Raw genomic sequence first — 25,261 nt, 5'->3', positions numbered from 1 at the left:
AACACCAAACACTTACCCGCCATGTTAGTTCTCTTATGACGTCAGCTACCAAACATCATCAAACCAAAACATGCTGGAAATCATTAAACCAGCCTTCCCAAATTTCATAAATATTAGTGCAAAACACTTTTAGCAGTTACCAGTAAAATTATACAAACAGCAATCTGATCATAGCCATTAGGAAACATAACTCTCTCAGACTACTCAACAACTTCCCAGTAGTCACCACATATCCGCCATTATGCCAATACATCTGAATTGAGAAAATAGTAGAGGTATCCAATCTAAACAGCTTCAGCTTTTAAATAAGCAGTATTACAATAAAATACAATTTGCCACTGCCAGTTAATTCTCCATGTAACTTTTTAACTGAAACTGAACATTTAACTGTGGATAGAAGATACATGCACCTCGTTATACGTTTCTAATATCTTTGCTCTTGATAAGCCAAGGGAGCAAAAAAAAGGATAGCCGTCGAGCCGATAATCTAACCGAAACCGAATAAAGTTACTGAGTGTCCGTTCGGTGTGGGTTGTTGCTCTTAAATAACGGAGATAATGAATTCGGCTAAGGTATATAACTTATGTTTTCAAATATTCGTTGAGTGAAAATTGTGATATACGATTTCATTGGCAAATTTGTTTCCCTCAGAAGGCGGTTCAGCTGCTGCAGCTAAGTTCACGGCAATTATCGACATCACAGCTGACGAGGAAAGCCACAACCGGCGCTCCGTTAGATAATGTGCATCCAGGATACAAAAAGCTGAAGGCGAAACAGGAAAAATTTCAGGTAAGATAGTAGGAAATAGACATAAAGGAGAAGGCTATTTGCCTTAGCGATGCCTTTTGGACGGTAATAACTGTGCCATGTGACTTTTGTTGAAAGTGTTACCGTTTTTTAAATCACTGGTGGCTACCCGCAACTCTACAGTGATTTGACACACCATATCGGCTACTTTACGTGTTTTCTATTGGCTCGAGCCAAACATCGACGGAGTCTGCAACAAATGTAACATTAAGAAGACTTGCATATTGAGGTGATCCCAACACTGTGCAAAAGGATGTGACACTCTGTTTGCCATGTAGCGGTTTTATTGCAAAGTTTACTTGAGTGTCCTATTAAGTGTCAGCCCGAAGGTATAACTTTGCGTTTCCTGTACATAATTGAGGCTGGCCATTGACATTACTAACTATTGGTTGTTATTCAGTAGAATGCTGTCATCATTCCAGCAAGTAATTACGGTAGGGTTTGTTTTTGTTTTTTTACCCAGTTTACATAGAACACTGCATATAGAATTTCCTTGTTGAGTGTGACGATGTGCAGGTACATTGGTGTATTTACCTAACTTGCGGGATCTCATGTCTTTGTTGGCTGATTTTTGGCCTGGTGGAAAAATATGAAACTATTCAAAGGATCAGGTAACCAGGCTCAAACGAAATTTCGGTTCTATAACAAATGCCCTGCAAGACTGGCCCATCATTTTCCATATTTGTCAATAATCCCACACGCTGCGATCAGTCTTATGAGACTGGAGAAGAGCTCGGTCCACTATTCTTCACAAGGAAAGTAAAGTAACAAATGCACAGAATTACTGGCGACTATGCTTAATGTCACTCTGTTGAGTAGATCTTTGGCCATATCATACTCGGTTGTCTCATCTACACTTTTGCTGTATACAGAATGCTCAGTCGTAGGATCATATCCACTTGCTCATCATGTCCACCTATTGTTCTGAAAGCTATATTCTCCTAATCAGTTGAAATGCCTTTTTCAGAGAACATAAGTCTACAAACTTATCTATTTCCTTTACCACTCAGGTGAAGGATAAAGTAAAGATATTGTCTGCTGCAGTGGATTCAGAAAACTTGTGTGGAAATGAAGTATTAGTATGAGGAAGATAGCTGATGATGTACTGGAAGACTTACGTATTCTCAAATTGCTCATTTCTATGCTGAAGACATGCAGCGTGAATGTGAATTCTGACAAAATTTCAGAGGTTTTTCAACCATATTTTCCGAAAATTTTGGTATAAGCGAACTGTGATACCCATTGATTGACATCACAGAGCAGTTGTATTTTGTTTAATTCTGTACCCCATTTTGTTTGATCTCTCTTGCACTGAAAATGTGTGAAAGGCAATGCAAATGTGGATCCATCCCCTCACAGTACATGCTGCTGACAACAGTAAAGGCACCTTACTGTTTTGAGCTTTCTGCTCTGTCTTGACTTTGGTTTTAGTTTCACAGAATGCGATGGAAGAATGGCACAACAATGCAAATCTCTGTCGTTGCATTACTCTGTTTGTATAATACATTTTTGTAATTACAGTCAGTCTACCTTCCCCCCCTCCCCCCCAAATTCCTTTCCTTATGATCATTGTAGACCGCAGGCCTCTTATGCTAAAATAAATCCTAAGGGGGGGGGGGGGGGGGCAGGAACAGTGCACCATGAAGGAATTACCCGAACAGTACAGACATTGGTAAGCCTTAGAAGGCCCACCTGCAGCTCCGGGAGTTCGAATAGGCCTGAGGTATTCCTGCCTGTCGTAAGAGACGACTAAAAGGAGTCTCAAATGTTTCGGCCCTTATGTGATGGTCCCCTGTCGGGTTTGACCTCCATATCTCAAAATTATTCCAAAGAGCGAGCCAATTGGGGAAGGGCGCCTTACTACACAGGCGATGACCATGGACTCCTTGTCACCTGATATCCAGCATGGTAGCCAGTCCGTTGTGGTGGGGCCGCCATGTACCCTGTTGGTTGTAGCCCCCTGACAACACAGGGATCGCTGTGCTGATGCCTGCACCATTAACTCCCCACACATGCCATGGAGTAGATGCCCATCTCCCTGAGGCATCGGGACTCCCGGCAATGACCATCCTGCCAGGCGGCTCTTGCTGAGGCTAGGTGGCACCCGTTGGGAGGCCCCCTGGTCGGAGTGGGTAGCATCAGGGTGGATGACATGTCACGAAGTGTAGTACGTCATCTCTTGCTGGTGGTCCAGCACCAGCAGTCCTAAGCGAGCAAAGTCTAACTTCAATGCTAAGAAATATTACCCCAAATCGTTCCCCTCCCTGGCCACACCATGCCAGGATGGCAGTGAAGCTTATTCACCCCGGCACCTCGTATGTACAAGAGTTGATGGAATCTTTCATGTCCATGAAGCCTCAGTCTTTTGTGGAGCATTTGGAGGACAAGTTTGGGGAGGTGGAGGGCTTCTCCAAAATGTGCTCTGGGTCGGTCTTGATAAAAACAGCATCCTCTGCCAAGTCCCGGGCATTACTCGCTTGTGACAAGTTGGGGGAGTTGGGGGATGTTTCTGTTACCATCACACCCCATAAGAGCTTAAATATGGTCTCAGGGTATTATATTCCACAGGGACCTTCTTTTGCAGTCTGATGATGAGCTGCACACAAGTTTAGAGCAGCGTGGTGTTCATTTCGTCCAGCGAGTCCATCGGGGTCCGAAGGATAATCAGGTTGCCACCAGTGCCTTCATCTTGGCCTTAGAGGGTGACACATTGCCAGAAAAGGTCAAGGTGATTGTCTACCGCTGTGATGTCAAGCCATATATCCCTCCCCCCAATGCGGTGCTTTAAGTGCTGGAAGTTCGGCCATATGTCTTCCCACTGTACTTGCAGCGTCACATATCGAGATTGTGGATGTCCATCACATCCCAGTACTCCGTGTGCCCTGCCTCTCATGTGTCAACTGTGGAGAGCATCATTCAACTTGCTCCCCAGACTGCAGGATTTTAAAGAAAGAGAAGAAAATCGTGGAAATTAAGACCCTGGACCAACTGACCTACACCAAGGCTAAGAGAAAATTTGAGCGCCTATGTCCTGTGGCTATGACTTCCTAATATGCCGCCACTACAAGAACAGTTGTCACCCCGTCAGTTCCTCGCTTTACTGTCGCCTTACAGAATCAGAAGTCTCTAGCTGCCCCCTTGGTGGGGGGGGGGGGCAGCTAGAGCTACTTCAGAAGCAACACCACCCCCCACCCCCAACCATGGGGGGTATCAGTCCCCACTTCTGAGACGGAGAAGTGCAAGTCTTCTTCAGCTCCTCTCGCTTGGAAGGGGTCCCTTGGGTCACTCCATTCCCAGGTTTCTGCGTGTGGGAAAGATGACACCCACCAGTGGCTGGAGAGCCCAAAAGAAGTTGGTCGTAGAGCTTCATGTTCATCCTGAGTCAGACTGAATCAGTGAAGTCCTCCCAGCCGGGGAAACCCAAGGAACAGTGAGAGAAATCCAAAAAGAAGTTCCCCAAGACCAAGGGAATTGCGGTGGCACACGCACCACCGCTACCTACAGGCTGTGTGTCTGCATATGAGATGGATATTCTGGTGTCCACTGAGGACCTACATCTCTTCGGACCCTCCGACACAATGGATATAGACTGCTCAGGCAAAAATTCGGTGGCAGCAGGTGACCCTGAGGTGTAAACTACCTCATTGAATGTTCCGTGCCTTCTCAGTCTCACAATGACATCATCTTTGCAGCAGTTTCTTCCACCACCTGGCTGAGCTACGGCAACTGTTAAGCCTTACACCTTCTTTCTGCATTGCCCTCCAGGAAACCTGGTTCCCAGCAATGCGGACCCCTGCCCTCCGCGGCTATAAAGGATACTACAGGAACCATAGCAACTATAATCGAGTGTCAGGTGGAGTTTGTGTTTATGCCCTAAACTCAGTCTGTAGTGAAACTGTGCCCCTTCAAACTCCCTTGACACTGTGGCTGTCAGAATAAGGATGACACAGGAAATAACTGCCTGCAATGTATATCTTCCTCCAGATGGTGCAGTGTCCCTGAATGCATTAACTGCACTGTCTGATCAACTCTCTAAACCTTTCCTACTTTTGGAAGATTTTAACGCTATAAACCCTAGTGGGGTGGTACCGTACTTAGTAGAGATGGGTACTTTGTGAAGGAACGGGCGCAAAGGAACGGTTCAACAAGATGAACAAAAGGACCGAGGGGGGGGGGGGGGGAGTGGATTGTGGGTCATTTTGGCTCAGTACGAAAAGCGGTGCCTCTCCATTTGAAAAGACATAGATTGTCATAAAATCGTATTTACTTATTATCTCATTATTGCTGCATTAACTTTAATAATGCAACATAAAAACCTAATTTTTCACTAAGCGTGTGACGCAAGTATGATGAGAAAACCACTTTTTATTTTATGCTTCCGTGAAGTCTACTTCGCCTTCGAACACAGAGACAACGTGAAGTATATATAGGGTGTAAACGATTATAGTTTTCAACGTAGCATAGCTATGTAGTGGAAGTCGAAACGAAGAATTTTATACAAGACACTTGTGGTCTATTAAGTTAGGAAACAGCCACCAACAAGTTTACAAGACTACATGTGCTATAGCCCATGCGCGTCGCGTGAGTTTGTCATGTTCTATTCTCCAGCTCTCTACACATTATCATCAATTGTTTTGCAATTGTTGCTTGCATTAGCTTGTTATTTCTTCACTGTCTAATTATTACATGTTTGTCTGTTTGTTGTATGTGCTCGTAACAGGCAACACATCGTCCGTATTTGGCGAACAGTCTGTACTCAGGGCCGGTTTTCCTTGCGCCACCGTATATTATTTCCCTGCGATCAGCCACACAACGCTACAATTGGCTAAACGAGAGGTTCTGCAGAATCACAGAAATCACTTCTAAAAGTGTATAAGAATTCTGTAATGAATAAAAACTCTGTACTCCAGAGGGAGGCAAGTGCCCCCTCTTGCTGCCCTCCATCCTTCAGTCACCTGCACTACTAGTTTTCAGTTTTTCATAAGAACCATATAGCAAGCACAAATGAATGGTGAACAAGTAAAAATGAACGGTTCCCAAAAAGAACGATCAGCAGTGAACTAGTTCCCAAGGATGAAAGTGTTTGCCCATCTCTTAGTGCTTAGGCAGAGATGTTGAAACTTTACTGTCTCAGTTCGACCTCTGAGTCTTAAACACTGAGGCACACACACATTTCAGTGTGGCTCGTGATAGTTACTCGGCCATTGATTTATCAATTTTCAGCCCAGGACTTCTCCCATGTATCCACTGGAGAGCACATGATGACCTGTGTGGTTGTGACCACTTCTCCATCTTCCTGTCACTGCCCCAGCATCAGGCCCACGGACGCCTACCCAGATGGGCTTTAAACAAGGTGGACCGGGAAACCTTTACCTCTGCTGTCACTGCTGAATCTCCCCCCACATGGTCACATCAGTGTGATGGTTGAGCAGGTGAGTGCAGCAATTGTTTCTTTAGGGTGCCCCCAGCGGTTCCTTGGTGGTCATCGAAAGTCAATGAAGCAATTAAGGAGAGTCGGCGAGTGGTATAAGCGGCACCCTTCCCTGGACCACCTCATAGCCTTTAAATGTCTCCGTGCCCACTTTTGCCAACTTATCAGATGACTGAAGCAGGAGTGTTGGGAGATAAATGTCTCAACCATTGGGTGTCATACATCACCTTCCCAAGTCTGGGCAAAGATCATACATGTTTTCGGTTACCAGACCCCAACAGGTGTTCCCGGTGTTAACATAAATGGCATGTTATCTGCCGACAGACTCGCGATTTCCAAGCAGTGTGCCGAGCACTTTGCCGTGCGTCAGAGAATTACCCCCAGCCTTTCGCTTTCTCAAACGGTGGCTGGAAGGGGAATTCCTTTCGTTCACTACACGCCACAGTGAATCCTATAATGCCCCATTTACAGAGTGGGAGCTCCTCAGTGCTCTTGCACATTGCCCTGACACAGCTCCTCGGCCAGATCGGATCCACAGTCACATGATTAAACATCTCTCATCTGACTACAAGCGACATCTCCTCATCATCTTCAACCGGATCTGGTGCAATGGCGTCTCTCCATCACAGTGGCGGGAGAGCAACATTATTCCAGTGCTCAAACCCAGTATAAAAACCTCCTTGATGTGGGTAGCTATCGGCCCATCAGCCTCACCAACATTGTTTGTTAGCTGCTGGAATGTATGGTGTGTCGGCAGTTGGGTTGGCTCCTGGAGTCATGAGGCCTACTGGCTCCATGTCAGGGCGGCTTCCACCAGGGTCACTCTACCACTGATCATGTTGTGTCCCTAGAGTCTGCCATCCAAATAGCCTTTTCCAGATGCCAACACCTGGTTGCCATCTTTTTTGATTTACAAAAAGCGTATGACATAACTTGGTGACATCATACCCTTGCCACATGATACGAGTGGGGTCTCAGAAGCGCGCTCCCGATTTTGATCCAAAATTTCCTGCCGCTTTGTATTTTCCACTCACTGTAGTGGAGACATATTGATTCTTAGGACTGGTTTTTGATGCCCGATTGGCTTGGCTTCCTCACATACGTCAGCTTAAATGGAAGTGCTGGCAGCACGTCAATGCACTCTGCTGCCTGAGCAACACCAACTGAGGTGCAGAACACTCTATGTTGCTGCAACTCTGCAGGGTCCTGTTCAGTCCCGCCTTTACTATGGGAGCCTGGTTTATGGTTCGGCGGCACCCTCAGCATTGCATTTACTCGACTCGGTGCACCATGGTGGCGTTCGCCTAGTGGCAGGAGAGCTTAGGACAAGTCCCTCCATTGCAGGTTAGGCATGTACAACTGCTGAACTGCTGGCCAGTTATGTTACACAGGTTCGTAGTTCTCCTGCGCATCTGAATCACCGTCTCCTTTTCCCACCCATTGCAGTTTATCTCGTGCATCGGCGGCCCAGGCCAGGGCTTCCAATTGCAGTTTGCGTCCGATCCCTACTTCCCGAACTGGAGTCCTTGCCTTTGTCACCTATACTTGTGGTCCATTCGTGTACACCTCCATGCTGTACACCAAGGCTCTGCATTGGCCACGCTTGGGTGACACACAGCTACAACCTGCGCTGTGATGACCCACCTCAGTGCCGGTGCGGCGCCGGGCTGACGGTGGCCCATATCTTAGTGAGCTGTCCTTCTTTGGCTGCCCTGCGACGAACTCTTCAGTTGCCGGACTCATGCCATTAATTTTAGCTGACAACGCCTCATCGGCTAATTTAGTTTTACGTTTTATACGTGATGGTGGGTTTTATCATTTTATATAAGTTGTAGAGCATGTCCTTTGTCCCTTCGTGTTCTCCACTCTAATGCTTTTAGGGTGGATGTTTTAATGTGTCGCAGAGTGGCTGGCTTTTCCTCTTTATTCTCGTGGCTAGCCAGCCAGCCAGTCAGTCATACGCTCTCTTGTTTTTACCCCTTCTATCAGTTTCTTGCTTCTCTCTCTGGTTTTCTTTTCCTATTTTGTCTATGGTAGTGTTGGTTGTCGTCCTGTTATTCTTCTGGTTGTTCTATTCTCCTATTATTGTGCTATATGTCTCCTTTCTTTTTGTCTTTCCGTTGTGTAATTATTTTACCGGGAACAACGGACTGATGACCTCGCAGTTTGGTCCCTTCCCCTCCCTCTTTTAAACAAACCAACCAGCCACCCTTGGGATGATTTTAACTATGAGCCAATCGCAAATTCCATCTCACAAGTCCAGTCACAATACCTCCTTTTAGCATTTGAATATCCATCTTTAGCAAGTGGTTTCCCATCTGTATCCACATAGTGAGGCAAATCAAGCTTCAAAAGGCATATCAGCCAGATTAATTCTCAGAAGAGAAAATGGGATGTTGTGGGGTCAAGTGACTGCCATCAACACACAGAAAGTCTTCAGGACTTGGTGGATCGCACTGAAAGCTTGTTCTAAAACAATATTGAAGTGTCTGTACCCCACAGTCCTCACATTAGTTGTCCTGCCCCATTGTCTATATGTTTCCCTGCTGCTCCACACCTGGACGGTAGCCATCTACCCATGTTCCAGACACTAGTGATGATGGCAGCTGGCATTGTCCTAGATTCCCCTCCTCCAGTTACCTTGTGGGTGAAATAACATGTCTTGGCCTTCACCAAAGTATCACCACCTGGTAGAGCAAGTTCCCAAAAAATTATTAACTTCAATTGTTATCTAACTGCACGATTGCAATAATGAAAAAGATTACCCAAAGCAAAATTAAAATCTGAAGAAGGTAATGAAGTTTGTTCATTTTATGTCGCCTTGTCTCTGTAGAGCTGTACCATAGTAGCAAGGAGAGGATGTTGTTTGGTGGCTGGTATCATCCTTCTAAAACACAAATTGCACACATTAACTGGATTTTTTATCCATAAGAATGGATAGTTATTCAACTCAAGAAATTAGTCATGGTACAAGTTCTTCTGAATATTCCATGTTAGCCTCACTGCTGGTGAAGTACAAAGTCTGCTATGTTCACAATTGTGGTTGCTATGTGCTGCCTGTCTCTGAATTAGTGGTGGAGCTAAGTGGTACTGCGATTACCGCTGGGCTGCAACTGATGACACTGGTACTTGCTTGGCACAACATACTCGCTCTCCGGTCCACAGCGACAATCTAAATAGTGGCGGCAGAGTTGGCATTATCAGGGCGTTTCTTGGGAGTCTTTTGTTGGCCTCTGTCGTTTCACAACCTCTTTGCCGCCTGGTCTGCTGGTGCCAGCTTATACCAGCATGTCGTCCCCCCCCCCCCTCCCTCCCCTCCCTGCTGCCTCTGGACCGTGGGGTCTCAGGTTCGATTCCCGTCCAGCAGGTTGGTGTTTGTGTGTGTGTGGGCGCGCGCGTGCTTGTAGCGGTAGACTCTTTTAGCAAGTTCCCATTTGGGGTGCCTATGAACAGCACATCATGTAGCACCATTCAAGCGTTGTCCTCCATATTTTGCATCGAAGGTTTGCCAGAAGTAACTGTGTCTGACAATGAACCATAGTTCAATTCACATGACTGATCAGTTTTGGGAACGCAATGACATTCGTCATGTAACAAGTGTTCTGTTTCACTCGCAGTCCAACAGAGAAGCATAATGCTTCGTACGCACTTTCAAGCAACAGATGGGCAAGCTTTGCACCACCCACACTTAGAAACTTGCGCTGCAACTCTTTCTCGTCTCCTATCACTCCCATCCACGAGACGGACCTTCACCAGTGGGACCACACGGACTTCCCAGCCACCCGCTGGTGCCACCAGGGCACACTGGAGGAGCGGATGGACGATGTGGACTTGGCCCTGCCATCCCCACTCACTGACCGCATGGACCTGGACCTGTCATCGCCATCATAGTCCCAGTACATAGCCTCAGGCCTGGACGTTTACCCTGGCACAGCAGTTTCCCGGACGATGTTTCTGTTGCCTCGGAAGCTAGATGGCGGGATACGGTTGCGAGTACACCATCCTTCACAGTCGTGACTCCTGACCCATCTCTAAGTCCAGCATCCTGTCTGCATCCCCATTGTCATTTGCAGTCTCACTACATGACAATGGTGTGGCATTTTGGAAGGGGAAACTGATAAGTCATGTGAATTGAACTATGGTCCATTGTCAGACACAGTTACTTCTGGCAAACCTTCGATGCAAAATATGGAGGACAACGCTTACATGGTGCTACATGATGTGCTGTTCTTAGGCACCCCAAATGGGAACTTGCTAAAAGAGTCTACCGCTACAAGCCAATGAGTGTTCCAAAATGGTCTTGCAAAGTCAGTGTACACTCATTGCTATGGCGATTAAGTCTTGGGCCAAGCTGCGAATGTCCGTTGCAGAGCAGATTGTTCTCAGCACATGCGCGACAGTGTGACATCGTCTGTTCAGAGTGGGCGTCCATGCCCTGCCAAGTAAAATGTCGTTGTGATAACTATTAATGCGTCCAATTCCCCAATGTTCCTGGTGGAGCAGTCAGAACACATCCTTTAGCAACATTTTTGGAATAAGCACATGGGATTGTCATTTTGAACTAGAATCACACCCTGTTGAACTGAAAGGCAATGAAGATGTGCAAAATATCGGCGCTCAGTTGAGCTCTGTATACTATTCAATGAATGAGGCCAGGGCATGTGATATAATGCAACAAAATCTTGAGATCTGGGTCTGCTTCCATGACCTATGCTATTTTTCTGTAATGCAAGAGAATAGTTTCCAGTAATTCAGAGTCCTGCCCATTGATTGGCAACAATATGTGGCAGATGCCTCAAAATCAGGGTCTGGGCCAATCAAGATGAGATAGGGCGTCTGCAATGCCATGCTTTGCTGTAGGTCTGTACACAATTTCATACTGATACTATGAAAGCAACAAAGTCCAGCATTGCAAATTTTCAACTGTGCGTGCAGGAACCAGCTTTGACAAATGAAACAAGGACTACAAAGGCTTGGGATCTGTCGCTAAATAGAACTTGCAACCATTCATAGTGATGGAATGTTGCCACACGATACACAGTAGCGAGAACCTGTTTTTCTCTTTGAGAATAATTGCACTGAGTTTAACAACTTTGAAGCAAAAGCAACAGGTCTGTCATGTGTACCAATTCTGTGTGAAAGCACGACGACGATTCCATAGGCATTGACTCGCAAAACTACTGGCTTGGCAGGGTCAAAATGCACTGAACACCTGTCACAAAGCAAAGCGTGTTTGAATTTCTGAAATGCATCATGACAGTCTTTAGTCCACACAAAAGGCGCATTTTTGCGACAGAAGCAATGCAATGGAGGCGTGATCTGGGTGGCATTTGGTATGAACCAAATGTAGTGCGTCATCTTGCCTAGTACTGACTGCAGTTCAGACACATTGCGAGGAACAGGCAGGTCACAGATTGCAAGCAAATGAGATTGGAGGAGGTGCGCACCCTGACTGTTTATCACATGACCTAAGTTTGAAAAAAGTCAACTTTTCGAGATGACAGTTGAGCCCTGCTTCCGACAACACTTGAAAAAGAGTGTGCAAGTTGGCAACATGTTCTGCTGGTGTACGACCTGAGACTACAATATTGTCAAGATAGTTTGAACAAATGGCACTTTTGCAGACAGCTGTACCAAGTAACATTGAAAAATGGCAGTGTGGAAGCACTGCTGAAGGGCAAACACAAATACTTGAACAGTCCCAAGTGTGTATTTACAACAAATACTTTCTGTGATTCTTCATCCAGTGGAATTTGCAAATCTGTCTTAAAAAGTAACATCCTCCACCAAGCCTGACCATGAGTGGCATGTGAGGCACACAGTGTAGCACAGTTCCCTTGCGTACTGTTAAATTACAATTAATGCAAAGTGTTAAATATTAGTGGGAAGAACTATGTTTAGAAGTGGTCGACAAGAAACTGTGTTCAGTGATAACACTCACCCAGCTGTGGTCTTTCTCGTGAGAACCACTAAAAGAAAGAAAGTAATTTAATAAAAACTTAAAATTATACGCTCCCTTATATTCTCGCCCTGCAAGAGAGCACACCAGAGCCCAGTAGTGCTGATGCACAGTGTTTGATATGCCACATTTTTTACTTGCTGCATTTGTGTAAAAAAACTGATTAAGCCTATGTTTTAGATGACAGACAGACAAATGTGAGAGTTTTCAAATTTTGTGTAAAACCTAGTTGTCTTCATTTTTCTGCATTGGCTAGTTGGTTGCTTTTATCTTACCCTTCATATAGATACTTTTGTATTGTAACGCAAATGTATTTTAATCTGGCGTATTACGATGTAAATGAATGAGAGAGGAAGATTGAGGGGGGGGGGGGGGGAGGAGATGTGACATGGTTGTGACATTTAGCTAAGGTAAAATAGTATCAGTTTTGAAACTGTAAAAATATTAATTAATTTATTTCAAGATTTTAAACATGGCTGCAGCAGCAACTGTTGAAATTCTTCACAATAAAGGATGGCAGCCAAAAACAGTTGCAGGATAGAATTTTTTTATTAAAATTCTTGACCAAGGTTTCGGTACATATAAATATACCTTCATCAGAAGTACATTTCCTGAATAGAAAGACACATTCATTAGAAAAGCCATATCAACGAAAGTGAGAAACAGAAGCTTAAATAACGGTGAAATTGCTAAAGTAATACAGGCACACAATCTTTAGTACTTACTAAAATTACATCATGCACTGGAGAATAATGAAACAATTATGCCAAATGGCGTCGTCAGTAATTAAAATATCATCTCCATTTGTACAACATGTGTAATGGGTACAGGATCAAAGCGAACAGTTTAACAATGTTACTTCGCCTATGAACTGTTGAGACACGAGTGTGAAGGCACTAAGGTAGATTGTTTCGCCGAGAGAGGGCACTTGCATATGCCAGACTCGCGCATATTACAATCCATAAATACATACATAAGCGCATCAAAATTATTAAAGGTTGTGTTAATTCAAACTTTGTCTTAATAAATAAAGCGTATCACGCCAATTAAAGACATTTATGTAAACTAGAAATATAGAACCAAATTTACCTGTGTCCTAGTGTCAAACGGATAAAGCTTGCGCTTGGAACATCTTTTACAGAAACAATACGGTTATAGAGTTGCTTTTTCCGTAAATAATAGCCTCAAACGTAGAATTAGAGATTTTCAAGCATCTGTCTCTAAAAGATGGTTTTGTTCTTAATGAACAGGTGCAGCTTCGAAACAAAAATTTTTTAGACAGTTTCAAACCCCTCATTGCCTTAATGTAATATAGTCTGGCTGACTAGGAGTTATTTTCTTGCTTGTTGATGCCGGTGAAATGCGCTTTTCCTATCTTGTTGGGATCTACATATTGTGTTGTATGTTAATTATGAATTTCAATGTGTATGTGTGGTTAAATGACTACTATGTTTTATTCATACAGACAGATGGTTTCGTTTTATTATAACATTTTGGTTGTTTCGCTAATATGTATTTCACTGCCTATGTTACGCGAGACTCTCGCGCATTACAGTAGTGCCCTCTCTCGTTAGATGTTCCAAGCGCAAGCTTTATCCGTTTGACACTAGGACACAGGTAAATTTGGTTCTATATTTCTAGTTTACATAAATGTCTTTAATTGGCGTGATACGCTTTATTTATTAAGACAAAGTTTGAATTAACACAACCTTTAATAATTTTGATGCACTTATGTATGTATTTATGGATTGTAATATGCGCGAGTCTGGCATATGCAAGTGCCCTCTCTCGGCGAAACAATCTACCTTAGTGCCTTCACACTCGTGTCTCAACAGTTCATAGGCGAAGTAACATTGTTAAACTGTTCGCTTTGATCCTGTACCCATTACACATGTTGTACAAATGGAGATGATATTTTAATTACTGACGACGCCTTTTGGCATAATTGTTTCATTATTCTCCAGTGCATGATGTAATTTTAGTAAGTACTAAAGATTGTGTGCCTGTATTACTTTAGCAATTTCACCGTTATTTAAGCTTCTGTTTCTCACTTTCGTTGATATGGCTTTTCTAATGAATGTGTCTTTCTATTCAGGAAATGTACTTCTGATGAAAGTATATTTATATGTACCGAAACCTTGGTCAAGAATTTTAATAAAAAAATTCTATCCTGCAACTGTTTTTGGCTGCCATCCTTTATTGTGAATTAATTTATTTATTTTAAGTGTGCGATCGTGTTGAATAAAGCCTGCTATAAAATAACAATTCAGTAAAGACAACATTGGAAAAAGAATGCAGCGTCTGCATATAAAGTTCCAAGAATGTTGCTGTTGCTCTTACATGTTCCATTTGATGGGGTCATCAGAAGAAAATGTTTACTCTCAATTATTTAACAATGATTAGTCTGATCACATTATCTGTTGCATGTTCAAATGCTCAAAAAACTGATAACACTTAATTCCACATGTGTCATTAGAAAGAACAGTCTCCAAAACAAATTTATATATGATTATTTTATGTATGTCTTGTCTTTGAATTTAACCAAGCATATAATGTGCAACAACTTAAGGAACAGACTCATGTGGGTTGGCTCTTCCTTCTGCTGACCCCGTCATTTGTAGTTGAAATCAAAATGGGATGAGTGATACTTGGAATGACTCTCACAGTTTAAATTTTAGTACTAACAGAAATTCAGTGTTCCAAATGCACGTGTAGACACACAGGAGGCTGACTAGTGAAAGGAGAACAGTTTGTTCTCAAAAAGAACAAGTGTTATTAAACATTAACAAAATGCACTCTTTGTGATCAAATTATCTAGACACCAGATTCTGTGGAGCTGTAGATATTGTATATAAGCCAGACTTTGTCTTCACTAGAATGCTGTTATTGTGAATAGTAACACAGGTGCCAGCAACAAACAACTGGGATTGCAGATCATTAAGTCCTACTGCAAGAAACCACTTAGGGTTAAGATGCCATCAAAGTATTTCCATGACTGCAAACATCTCTGGTATGTGCTTAGCAGACTTTAGATGTATGCATAGTCGAATGTCTGCAGATCCCCTGAATTACCATTAATTACAAAGAATGATATATGGTCACTTTTCTAGAGCCATATATTTTGAGTAAAGCTTAAATTCCTGTTACTGCCGTTTATGTTCTGGATTTAGTTGTTGTTGCCTGTGTGGAATGGAGGATTTGTTTCAATTGCAAAAGTATGCTGTAGTCTGATACATCATGTTCTAGCTCATTACCGTGGTCCAGATGTGAGAATCAGAACCAGTAGTGACAGTACAAAAAGCAATGCTCATCTTATGGTATGGAAAGACTTGATAAAATGTGTGGTTCGACCTGCCCTAGGTATCTGAGCTGTTGGAATTTTCAACATGACTTGCAGTTGTGTGATATTATTACCTAGGCTTATGCAGGCCCACAGTGTGATCCCTACAACACACTATAAAGTGCACATTCTGCTTTTTAACATGCTAAGCATTTTGGGTTTTGATTTATTTCCTAACAATTCGAAATTTTATGTAATATGGTGGCTAAGCAGGGATGGCTAGAGGACAAATGTAAGGATGTAGAGGCATATAACACTAGGGGTAAGATAGATACTGCCTACAGGAAAATTAAAGAGACCTTTGGAGAAAAGAGAACCAATTGCATGCATATAAAGAGCTCAGATGGAAACCTAGTTCTAAGCAAAGAAGGGAAAGCAGAAAGGTGGAAGGAGTATATAGAGGGTCTATACAAGGGCGATGTACTTGAGGACAATATTATGGAAATGGAAGAGGATGTAGATGAAGATGAAATGGGAGATAACATACTGCGTGAAGAGTTTGACAGAGCACTGAAAGACCTGAGTCGAAACAAGGCCCCCGGAGTAGACAACATTCCAATTAGAACTACTGACAGCCTTGGGAGAGCCAGTCCTGACAAAACTCTACCATCTGGTGAGCAAGATGTATGAGACAGGTGAAATACCCTCAGACTTCAAGAAGAATATAATAATTCCAATCCCAAAGAAAGCAAGTGTTGACAGATGTGAAAATTACTGAAATATCATTTTAATAAGTCACAGCTGCAAAATACTAACGCGAGTTCTTTACAGATGAATGGAAAAACTGGTAGAAGCCGACCTCGGGGAAGATCAGTTTGGATTCCGTAGAAATTTTGGAACATGTTAGGCAATACTGACCCTACAACTTATCTTAGAAGATAGATTAAGGAAAGGCAGACCTACGTTTATAGCATTTGTAGACTTAGAGAAAGCTTTTGACAATGTTGACTGGAATACCCTCTTTCGAATTCTGAAGGTGGAAGAGGTGAAATACAGGGAGCGAAAAGCTATTTACAATTTGTACAGTAAGCAGATGGCAGTTCTAAGAGTCAAGGGGCACGAAGGGGAAGTAGTGGTTGGGAAGGGAGTGAGACAGGATGTTATTCAATCTGTATATTGAGCAAGCAGTAAAGGAAACAAAAGAAAAATTCAGAGTAGGTATTAAAATCCATGGAGAAGAAATAAAAACTTTGAGGTTCGCCGATGACATTGTAATTCTGTCAGAGACAGCAAAGGACTTGGAAGAGCAGTTGAGCGGAATGGACAGTGTCTTGAAAGGAGGATATAAGATGAACATCAACAAAAGCAAAATGAGGATAATGGTATGTAGTCAAATTGAGCCGGGTGATGCTGAGGGAATTAGATAAGGAAATGAGACACATACAGTAGTAGATGAGTTTTGCTATTTGGGGAGCAAAATAACTGATGATGGTCGAAGTAGAGAGGATATAAAATGTAGACTGGCAATGGCAAGGAAAGCGTTTCTGAAGAAGAGATATTTGTTAACATCGAGTATAGATCTGAGTGTCAGGAAGTTGTTTCTGAAAGTATTTGTATGGAGTGTAGCCATATATGGAAGTGAAACATGAACGGTAAATAGTTTGGACAAGAAGAGAATAGAAGCTTTTGAAATGTGGTGCTACAGAAGAATGCTGAAGATTAGATGGGTAGATCACATAACTAATGAGGAGGTATTGAATAGAACTGGGGAGTAGAGAAATTTGTGATGCAACTTGATTAGAAGAAGGGATCAGTTGGTAGGACATGTTGTGAGGCATCAAGGGATCACCAGTTTAGTATTGGAGGGCAGCGTGGAGGGTAAAATCGTAGAGGGAGACCAAGAGATGAATACGCTAAACAGATTCAGAAGGATTTAGGTTGCAGTAGGTACTGAGAGATGAAGCAGCTTGCACAGGATACAGTAGCATGGAGAGCTGCATCAAACCAGTCTCTGGACTGAAGACCACAACAACAACATGATGACACCATTAGTAATTTGAGTAATTTGATTTGAAGAATTTGTTTGGGGAAATTAAAATTTATTTTCTCTCTCTCTCTGTCTCTCTCTCTCTCTCTCTCTCTCTCTCTCTCTCTCTGCGTGCGTGCGTGTGTGTGTGTGTGTGTGTGTGTGTGTGTGTGTGTGTGTGTTTTTTTAATCTTAAAACTTCAGAAAGGTAGAGCAACATGTGAAACAATAAATGTTTTTTGCCAACTAACATGTTCAATAAATGGGTTTTTACATAAGAATAATTGCCACTGGCTGAACTCTTGCATGCCTGCAAAACAATTGTATACCTTGGGGGCATAACTGTACACAGTTGGTTGAGTATGTTCTTTAGTAGGACTCATTGGGCCCAAGTGCCTACTATACCACATGAGCCGTTTGGATCCTCCCGTCCAGCACCATTTTCCCAGAACTCCAGAGGTGGAAGTTTCTTCTCCAGCATATTGCATTCCACCAGCTTCTTATGCTTCATCTCTGTTAACCCCCCCCCCCCACCCCATTTCCTACCCTTACATATTTCTTCATTGGCAGTACTTCCTTATTTACCGAACTTCCATCAGCTTTTTTGTTATTTTCCTGCTTTATTTTCATCTTTACCGTAACCTATTCTGTCGCCTCCCTCATTATCTTCGTCTTGACTTGGGCTCACTTCAGGGGGGGGGGGGGGGTTGTCCCTTTTAACTTAGGGTTGCAGAGACATGTCCTCCTTCCACCCTCCCAATCATATCCCTCTTTTCTCAGCGAGATAGGAACTAACATTTCTGGAAGCTAGGGATAGTCCTTGCCCTTTAAATGTGTCAATCATCAGTAATGGAATTTTAATAGTTTTACAAGTCTAATCATTAACACACTAGTTGACACCTCAGAAATTGCACTTTATTGGAGCATCAAAATCTCTCGATGGATACTTCCTTTTACAACAAAAAAACATCTGAAGCTAAACTAGTCTTTCTTTCTGGTTCCCAGTGTGGCTCCCCACATTAGGGGGTTGAAGTCATAATAATAGGGGAACCACTAATTTAGCGAGAGATTCAGAATAGTGAAGGATTTGAACTCCAAATGTTGCCTTAGGAGTTGCTGAAATTGTCAGTATAGAATCTAGGCCATCAACTGGTGTTTAAAATCCATAAAATATTAGACATGCTATCAGAGCTTAGAACAATTTGATCATTACACATAAAGGCAACTTATGTCTGTTTCATTCCTGAAGCCACACTTGTAGAATTGGCTGGCACACAACTCATTATCTAGTTCATCTCAAAAATATTAAATGGGAGGCAATAAAGCTTTGATAGCAGAACAGTCTAGCAAATGCATCTGATTTTCTTCAGCCACAAATTTCCCTCACTTGATTGGCAGATACAGTTCATATGAAATTACAGACTTTTGTTATCTGGGGAGCTTGCAAATTAAAATTATAGTCATAAACACCCACATTCAGTTTGCTGCCAATCAAAGCGCAGACCATCACTCGTTCTCCACTACATCCACTACAGCCCACCATTTGTCAGACATCTCTGAGGTCCACACTCAACATAGTGACATTCAGGCAAATGACATTTCACTCCTTGTGTAGTACAAAGAAGGATGATTGTGACAGAATAACATTAAGTAGGGAGTAAGTTGGAAAACATGTAGTGTGAGTGGGTGGTTGTTTTTGTATGTGCAGACGTTAAAGAGTAGGTGTGGAGTATGAGAAGATGGCAAGGTGTGATGACAAACTGCTTCACCTGCTGTGAGCAGAGGCTTTTACCTTTTCTTGTTATGGCTTGGCAGTGGTTTGACCATTAGAGAGCAACCACAATCTCCAACAATAAAACAAGACTAGATGGTTTTGTGGAAGATGAAATATATTGTAATCTTGAATGTCATGTTGAGCCATAGAGGTGCATGTAGTATCAAAGTTGTGTTCTACTTTAATTCAGATGTCACTGTAATGATTTGTACACCCATTCAAGCAAATGTATATTTGTAAAAGGAAAGTAGTGGACATGCTTTTATGTGAGATGAGTAGAAGTTATGAAGAAGTTGGCCTTTCTTTGCCTTCACACGTGATTTCAGAGGCAGTGATTAGCAGGACCTCTACTTCAAGAGAATCAACTAAGGTGACTGGATTAAAAGAAAAAAGGTAAATATATCTGATGTTATGTTGGTTGATAAATCTTATGAAGTGTTCTAGCTCAACTTCAGCTAGCCTACAAGGAATGAGCCAGCAGCTACATTTGTCAGGTGTCTCTGGGGTCCACACTCAACAGAGAGATAGTGACAGAAGAAGACTGTAATGAAGTGTGTGTGAACTTACAAGTGCCGGCCGAAGTGGCCGTGTGGTTAAAGGCGCTGCAGTCTGGAACCGCAAGACCGCTACGGTCGCCGGTTCGAATCCTGCCTCGGGCATGGATGTTTGTGATGTCCTTAGGTTAGTTAGGTTTAACTAGTTCTAAGTTCTAGGGGACTAATGACCTCAGCAGTTGAGTCCCATAATGCTTGGAGCCATTTTTTTTTTTTTGAACTTACAAGTAATTACGCTTGGATATGTAGTTCGTATGACTACAGTCTGTTCACTGTAGTGTCTGGAAGGTTTTAGATGCTTGGTGTTTGTCAAAGAAGCAGTGGAGAATGTGAAAAGTTTCAGAGAGTGGAAACAGGCATACATGGGGAGAGTAAGGCAGAATATTGGTGGAGGCAAATATAGGTTCATTTCAGTAATAGAGACTGGTATGTACTGATATCAAACATCAAAAGTGTAGGTATGAAACTCAACATTGTGTAGAAGTGAAATATGAGCCATGGAAAGCTCAATAGAATGATGTCAGTTTTGACTGAAAGTAGAAGACATAATACTAGATGAGTGAAGAAATTTATGGCGAAACTTTATGATCTTTGAAAGTCTTGCAGAGATAATGGATATTTGTTGCAGTATGCATGCTTGGTGAAAAATTAGGATGATATAAGAAGAATTGGATATCAAGAGACTCGTAAAATACCTGGTGTCCGAGAAAATAAATCAGGAATATGCCTTGACATATGATAGTGCTTTTCATTGGCACGTAAAATTGAAAGATTGATTTCTAAAAAATTCTGTACAACCAAGCCAGTAATTATTACCAAACTCCGAAACAAGGCGTATAGCATGTGTTCAAAATTGATGGAATATGAGGTACACATCCTTTAAGATAGTATCATTCATTCATTAGTTTAATTTTAACAGTTTAGATACTACTATGTAAAGCTCTGAATAAGAGCACCCAAAATTGCTAAAGAAAATGCATGAGATGTGCAGAAATCCTTCTAACATTTGCTAGTGAGTGGAATGTAGATGATTGAGTTTGAAGGCCCCTGGTTATCAGGATGTGTTGTATGCATGCATGTAAAATGAGTTATTGTGTTCAAGGAGTTTCTAAACAAGTGGATCATACCGAAACATATTACCAATTTGGCCCTAATTTCATGGTATAAGCAGGATGTGGCTGTAAACGAAAATGACAGAAGTGGGAACTCCAGATGGCCAAGGGTTAAAAAAAGGCATTTTTGTGAACCATTTATGTTAGCATAATTTCTAAACTCTTTTTTACTTTACTTACACAGCAAAAAATTGATGTAATACTCAATATTAGCTATTTATTAATATTTTCATTAAAGGCAAGAAAACGAAAGGCAAATAAATATCTGAGAAAGGATTTTACACACTACAGTCCACAAGGACTCTGCAAAAAACTTTGGAAGAAGAGATTATAATTAAAGTGTACAATCCCTTCCTGAAAACATATTTACAATCATACACTTTCTTACGCCTTTCCTTCTCATGGCTTTTATGAAAACATCAATAAATGCAGTGTCATCTCCCCCCCCCCCCCCCCCAAAAAAAAAAAAAAAAAAAAAAAACAAAAACAAAAAAAAAAAGCCTTGGCCTTCTGGAGCTTCCATTTCTGTCACTTTCATTTCTGACCAAGACCTGCACATAACATGAACATGGATTAAATCAGCAATGATGAGTGGTTGCAGTTCCTTTGAAAGTAGCGAAGGTTAACTCTTAACTGTGAAATCTACTGTATCATATTGCTCATTATTCTTAACCATAACAGCATGAATTGCCATGCTTCTCGCTGAAGAATTACCTGTGATCAACTTAAATTTCTTTGTTGTCTACTCAATAGACATAACCAATGCTGGAAATCACTTTTTTTTTCCAAGGAGAACATCCTCATAAAAGTTTTGTGTATAGTTTCTTGTACATAATGAAAAAATTTATAAATTGTGTTTGGAATCACAATTGCCGTGAAATGCATTAATGATGATGTATATGTTTGACACAATAATAATAATAATAATTAAGTTACCAGAAAAACTGTCCCACTAGTGTTGTTCATATGGCCGTAATCTCTCAGTATCTGGCATAACATGGTACTGTTGCTTCCAATTTCAGAACAAGAGAGCAAGTAAATAAATATAGCAGATTTGTTGAGTGGTAGTCCTTGCTTCCAGTTCATACAATTCATAAAAATGCCACCTGATCTAGACATTGTCTTCAGACACTGTCATAAGTTACAATTATTTGGTATGTTTTTTAGTTTACTTGTACTTGCCAGTAATGTTCAGTTGAACCCACCTGCCCACAGTAATCCACAAATAGAACATTGTAGATAGTGTCTTAGCAACATGTGTAATGAAACTATTGAGTGCAAGTACTGGGAATATTTGCACAAAATAGAAGATAAGAAAAACATGAAAAAGTATGGAGAGTAAGATTTGCATAGCATGTGCTTGGATAATATAAAGTAAACACTCTCTTTTTTTTTGTTTCTTTTTCCAGGTTAATGATGGCCTTCCCGTTTTTCTCAAAGGTGGAATTGTGGACAAATTACTGTACCATACAACATTGGGACTTTGTGCTGTTGGACTTGGCATGACCTTCAAATTTTATTATGATATGGCAGTGCCTAGAAAGTAGATGTATTAGTTCTTTGTGTAAATGGGAGAGGTAGTTAGTGCAGGCAGATTCTCATTTCTGTAAGTTATTGCAGGTGACTGTACAAATCTGTAAATTGCATTTAATAAATACTGAGAAGTACTTAGTGTTTACAGTGAATTGTTACAAAGATTATTAACATTGTTTATTTTCTGTTTATTCTTAATTTGAATGTCATATCTTAAATAAATCTCATTGCTTGTTAAAAGTGCATTAATGTGATGGTTTCTGTTAACTGGCAACGGAGATGCAGACTTGGAACTTCACATCAGTCCAGCATACAGTTTTAAATCTGTATGACTGTAATGACTTAATATGTTTCTGTTTTATGTATATGTAACAATTGAGTAAAGAGAAGACACATTATCTGAGATAAAACTGATGTACCTACTTCTATCTTACTTCCACCACCAAATACAAAACTGATGCTGTGAAGGAAGTTTGAAGATATAACTATTAGTTGGAAAGTTTTTGTTGATGATAAACCTTATAACCATAGAGTATTTCTGTACATTGACAAAAACAAGAAAGAGAAAAGTATTTCGCAGTTTTTACGGATAAGAGTATGAAAGAAAAGAAAACCTCTGCTACTTGGTGGAGGCATGAAAGAGGTGAAGGCCAGCTGTTGTAAGAAGAATCAGGTAGCAAGCACTAGTTTGTTAATTTCAAGTCAATGGCATGTTTTAACAAGGTAGTGGAGATTATAGGGTCTTCTTGCAACGACCATGTTGTTAAAGCAGGAGGCCTTTTTCATGTACCAAGATTGAAGTATTGAGTAACATTTCTTTAAAAAAAAAAATTGTTTGTCTTAATGAGAGCTCCAGCTGAACAGATCTGAGAGGCAGGATAATGCGGCCTTCAGTGGACCGTTGCTGTGAGTTAATGGTTGGAATTTCAGTTTGGTTCATGTTGTAACAATCTCAACTGTGTAACAGTAATTTTCTGTGCGTCCTAATAACAGCAGCTGAAATTGTTTGCAGAGGATGCTATCATTTATCATCATCAGATGATCAAAACAAATTGCAAAATGACTAAGGTGCAAAAAATGGCAATTGACTCTAAATAATGAAAAGTGTGAAATCCTCCACATGAATACGAAACAGAATCCTCCAAATTTTGGATGCACAATCAGTTACATAAATCTGATGGCTGTAAATTCAACTAAATACTTGGGGATTACAATTACAAATAACTTAAATTGAAATGCTAACATAGGTAATGTTGTGGGTAAAGCAAACCAGACTAAGATTGACTGGCAAAATACTAAGGAATACTAAAGAGAAGGCCTACGCTAAACTCGTACCTCCTTTTCTAAAGTACTGGCAGGTGGTGTGGGATCCACGTCAGATAGGATCAACAGAAGACATCAAATAGCTCAAAGAAGGGCAACTCAATTTGTACTACTGTGAAATAGGGGAGAGAGAGCCACAGGTACGTGAATTTGTGTGACAATCGCTAAAACGAAGGCATTTTTTGTTGCAACGGGATCTTCTCATGAAATTTCAATCGCTAACTTTCTCCTCAAGAGCGTGAAAATATTTTCTTGTTGCCTTCCTACATAGGGAGGAATGATTCTCATACTAAAAGAAATCAGAGCTCTCACAGGAAAATTTTAGTATCCGTTTCACCTGTGCTCTGTTAGAGAATGGAACGGTAGAGAAATAGCTGAATGTGATTCGTTTAACCCTCTGCCTGGCACTGAATTGCAGAGTAATCGTGTAGACATAGAAGTAGCAGTCTGGGGTGGAGTAGGGAAGAGGGGGGGGGGGGGGGAGGGGGTGGAATATCAGGGTGCAGATGGAGGGAGGAGAAGTGTTGTGTGGCAGAGCATGTAGGGACTAAGTGGAGCAATCTCTGTTGATCCATTGTGGACATGGGGCAGTGTTTGGTCAAGTATTTAACAATGAAATTCGCCAACAGTTGTGCAGTTGAGTTGTTATTTTATTTTTAAAAATAAAATAAATTAACAATTCAATTGCATGGCTGTTGGCAAACTTCATTGTTAAATAAATGGAGCAACGTCGGGAGGCTGAGGGGCAGGAAAGTGGAAGGAGCAGAAAAGGAGAGTAACAGGGAAGGGTAAAGACAGAGGGTGGCACACAGTGACAGTAAGGGGCCATGAATAGGGAGGAGGTGATAGGATAGGGGGTGGAAGCTGTTGGACACAGGGTAAGTTACCATAGGTTGAAAACAGGATAATGTATGGAGTGGAGAACACATTGTAAGTGCAATTCCTACCTGTGCATTTCAAAAAAAGCTGGTGCTGGAGGGAAGGATCCAGATGCCCCACGTCGTGAAGCAGCTGTTGAGATCCCGCATGTAATTTATGTTCAGCTGTATGTTGTGCCACAGGGTGGCCTACCATGCTCTTAGCCATAGTTCGGCAGTAGTTGTTCATTCTCACAGCTGTGCAATGATTGCTGCAGAGCTGTTGTATGATATGGCTGCTATCATAGGTTGCAGGGCCTCTGTGTTATGATAAGCCTATGAAAAGATATGAGTAGGAAGTGTTGGGGGGGGGGGGGGGGGGGTGTGGATTGAGGCCTTCCACATGGATGTGATCCCTGTGGCAGGAGGTTGGGATCAGGAGTGGCATAGAGATGTACTAGGATGCATGACAGAGGATGTGGTTCAGTTTCTCCAGGGTGGTATTGGGTAAGGAAGGGAACTCCTTTGTTTTGTAGCTGGTTCTTGGTGTTGTGGGAGGATAGGGCATGTGTGGGGGGAGGGAGGTAGGGGGGGGGTGAGAGAGA

The 25,261-nt window shown here is 41.9% G+C and overlaps 2 protein-coding genes across 5 annotated transcripts in view; one reads left to right on the top strand and one right to left on the bottom strand.

The window, feature by feature from the left end:
- LOC124794869 (transcriptional adapter 2B-like) overlaps positions 1 to 419 on the bottom strand; it is a 109,545-nt gene extending 109,126 nt beyond the window's left edge. For all 3 annotated transcript variants that reach the window (XR_007016621.1, XR_007016622.1, XM_047258548.1), the window contains exon 1: positions 17 to 419. Coding sequence is in view for 1 of the 3 variants with exons in the window: in XM_047258548.1 (XP_047114504.1) it covers positions 17 to 23 (7 nt within the window). In the remaining 2 variants the exon portion in view is untranslated. The remainder of the gene's footprint in view (positions 1 to 16) is intronic.
- LOC124794870 (cytochrome c oxidase subunit 7A, mitochondrial-like) lies at positions 413 to 22,610 on the top strand. 2 transcript variants are annotated; one of them, XM_047258549.1, is made up of 3 exons: positions 413 to 572; positions 652 to 789; positions 22,353 to 22,610. In XM_047258549.1, the coding sequence occupies exons 1-3, from the start codon at positions 558 to 560 to the stop codon at positions 22,488 to 22,490; spliced, it is 291 nt and encodes a 96-aa protein (XP_047114505.1). In that variant the 5' UTR covers positions 413 to 557; the 3' UTR covers positions 22,491 to 22,610. The 2 variants fall into 2 exon arrangements, with proteins under 2 accessions (XP_047114505.1, XP_047114506.1); XM_047258550.1 differs by having other exon boundaries at positions 427 to 572; positions 655 to 789.
- Positions 22,611 to 25,261: the final 2,651 nt, after the last annotated feature.

The sequence above is a fragment of the Schistocerca piceifrons genome, chromosome 4, assembly GCF_021461385.2.
Source record: "Schistocerca piceifrons isolate TAMUIC-IGC-003096 chromosome 4, iqSchPice1.1, whole genome shotgun sequence".
NCBI lineage: Eukaryota > Metazoa > Arthropoda > Insecta > Orthoptera > Acrididae > Schistocerca > Schistocerca piceifrons.
This window is presented reverse-complemented; position numbering and strand designations above follow the sequence as displayed.

Bases quoted from the DNA above. Each gene is read 5' to 3' on its own strand.
- LOC124794870 (XM_047258549.1), top strand. The intron at 790-22,352 runs GTAAGATAGTAG...TTCTTTTTCCAG, and splicing joins CGAAACAGGAAAAATTTCAG to GTTAATGATGGCCTTCCCGT.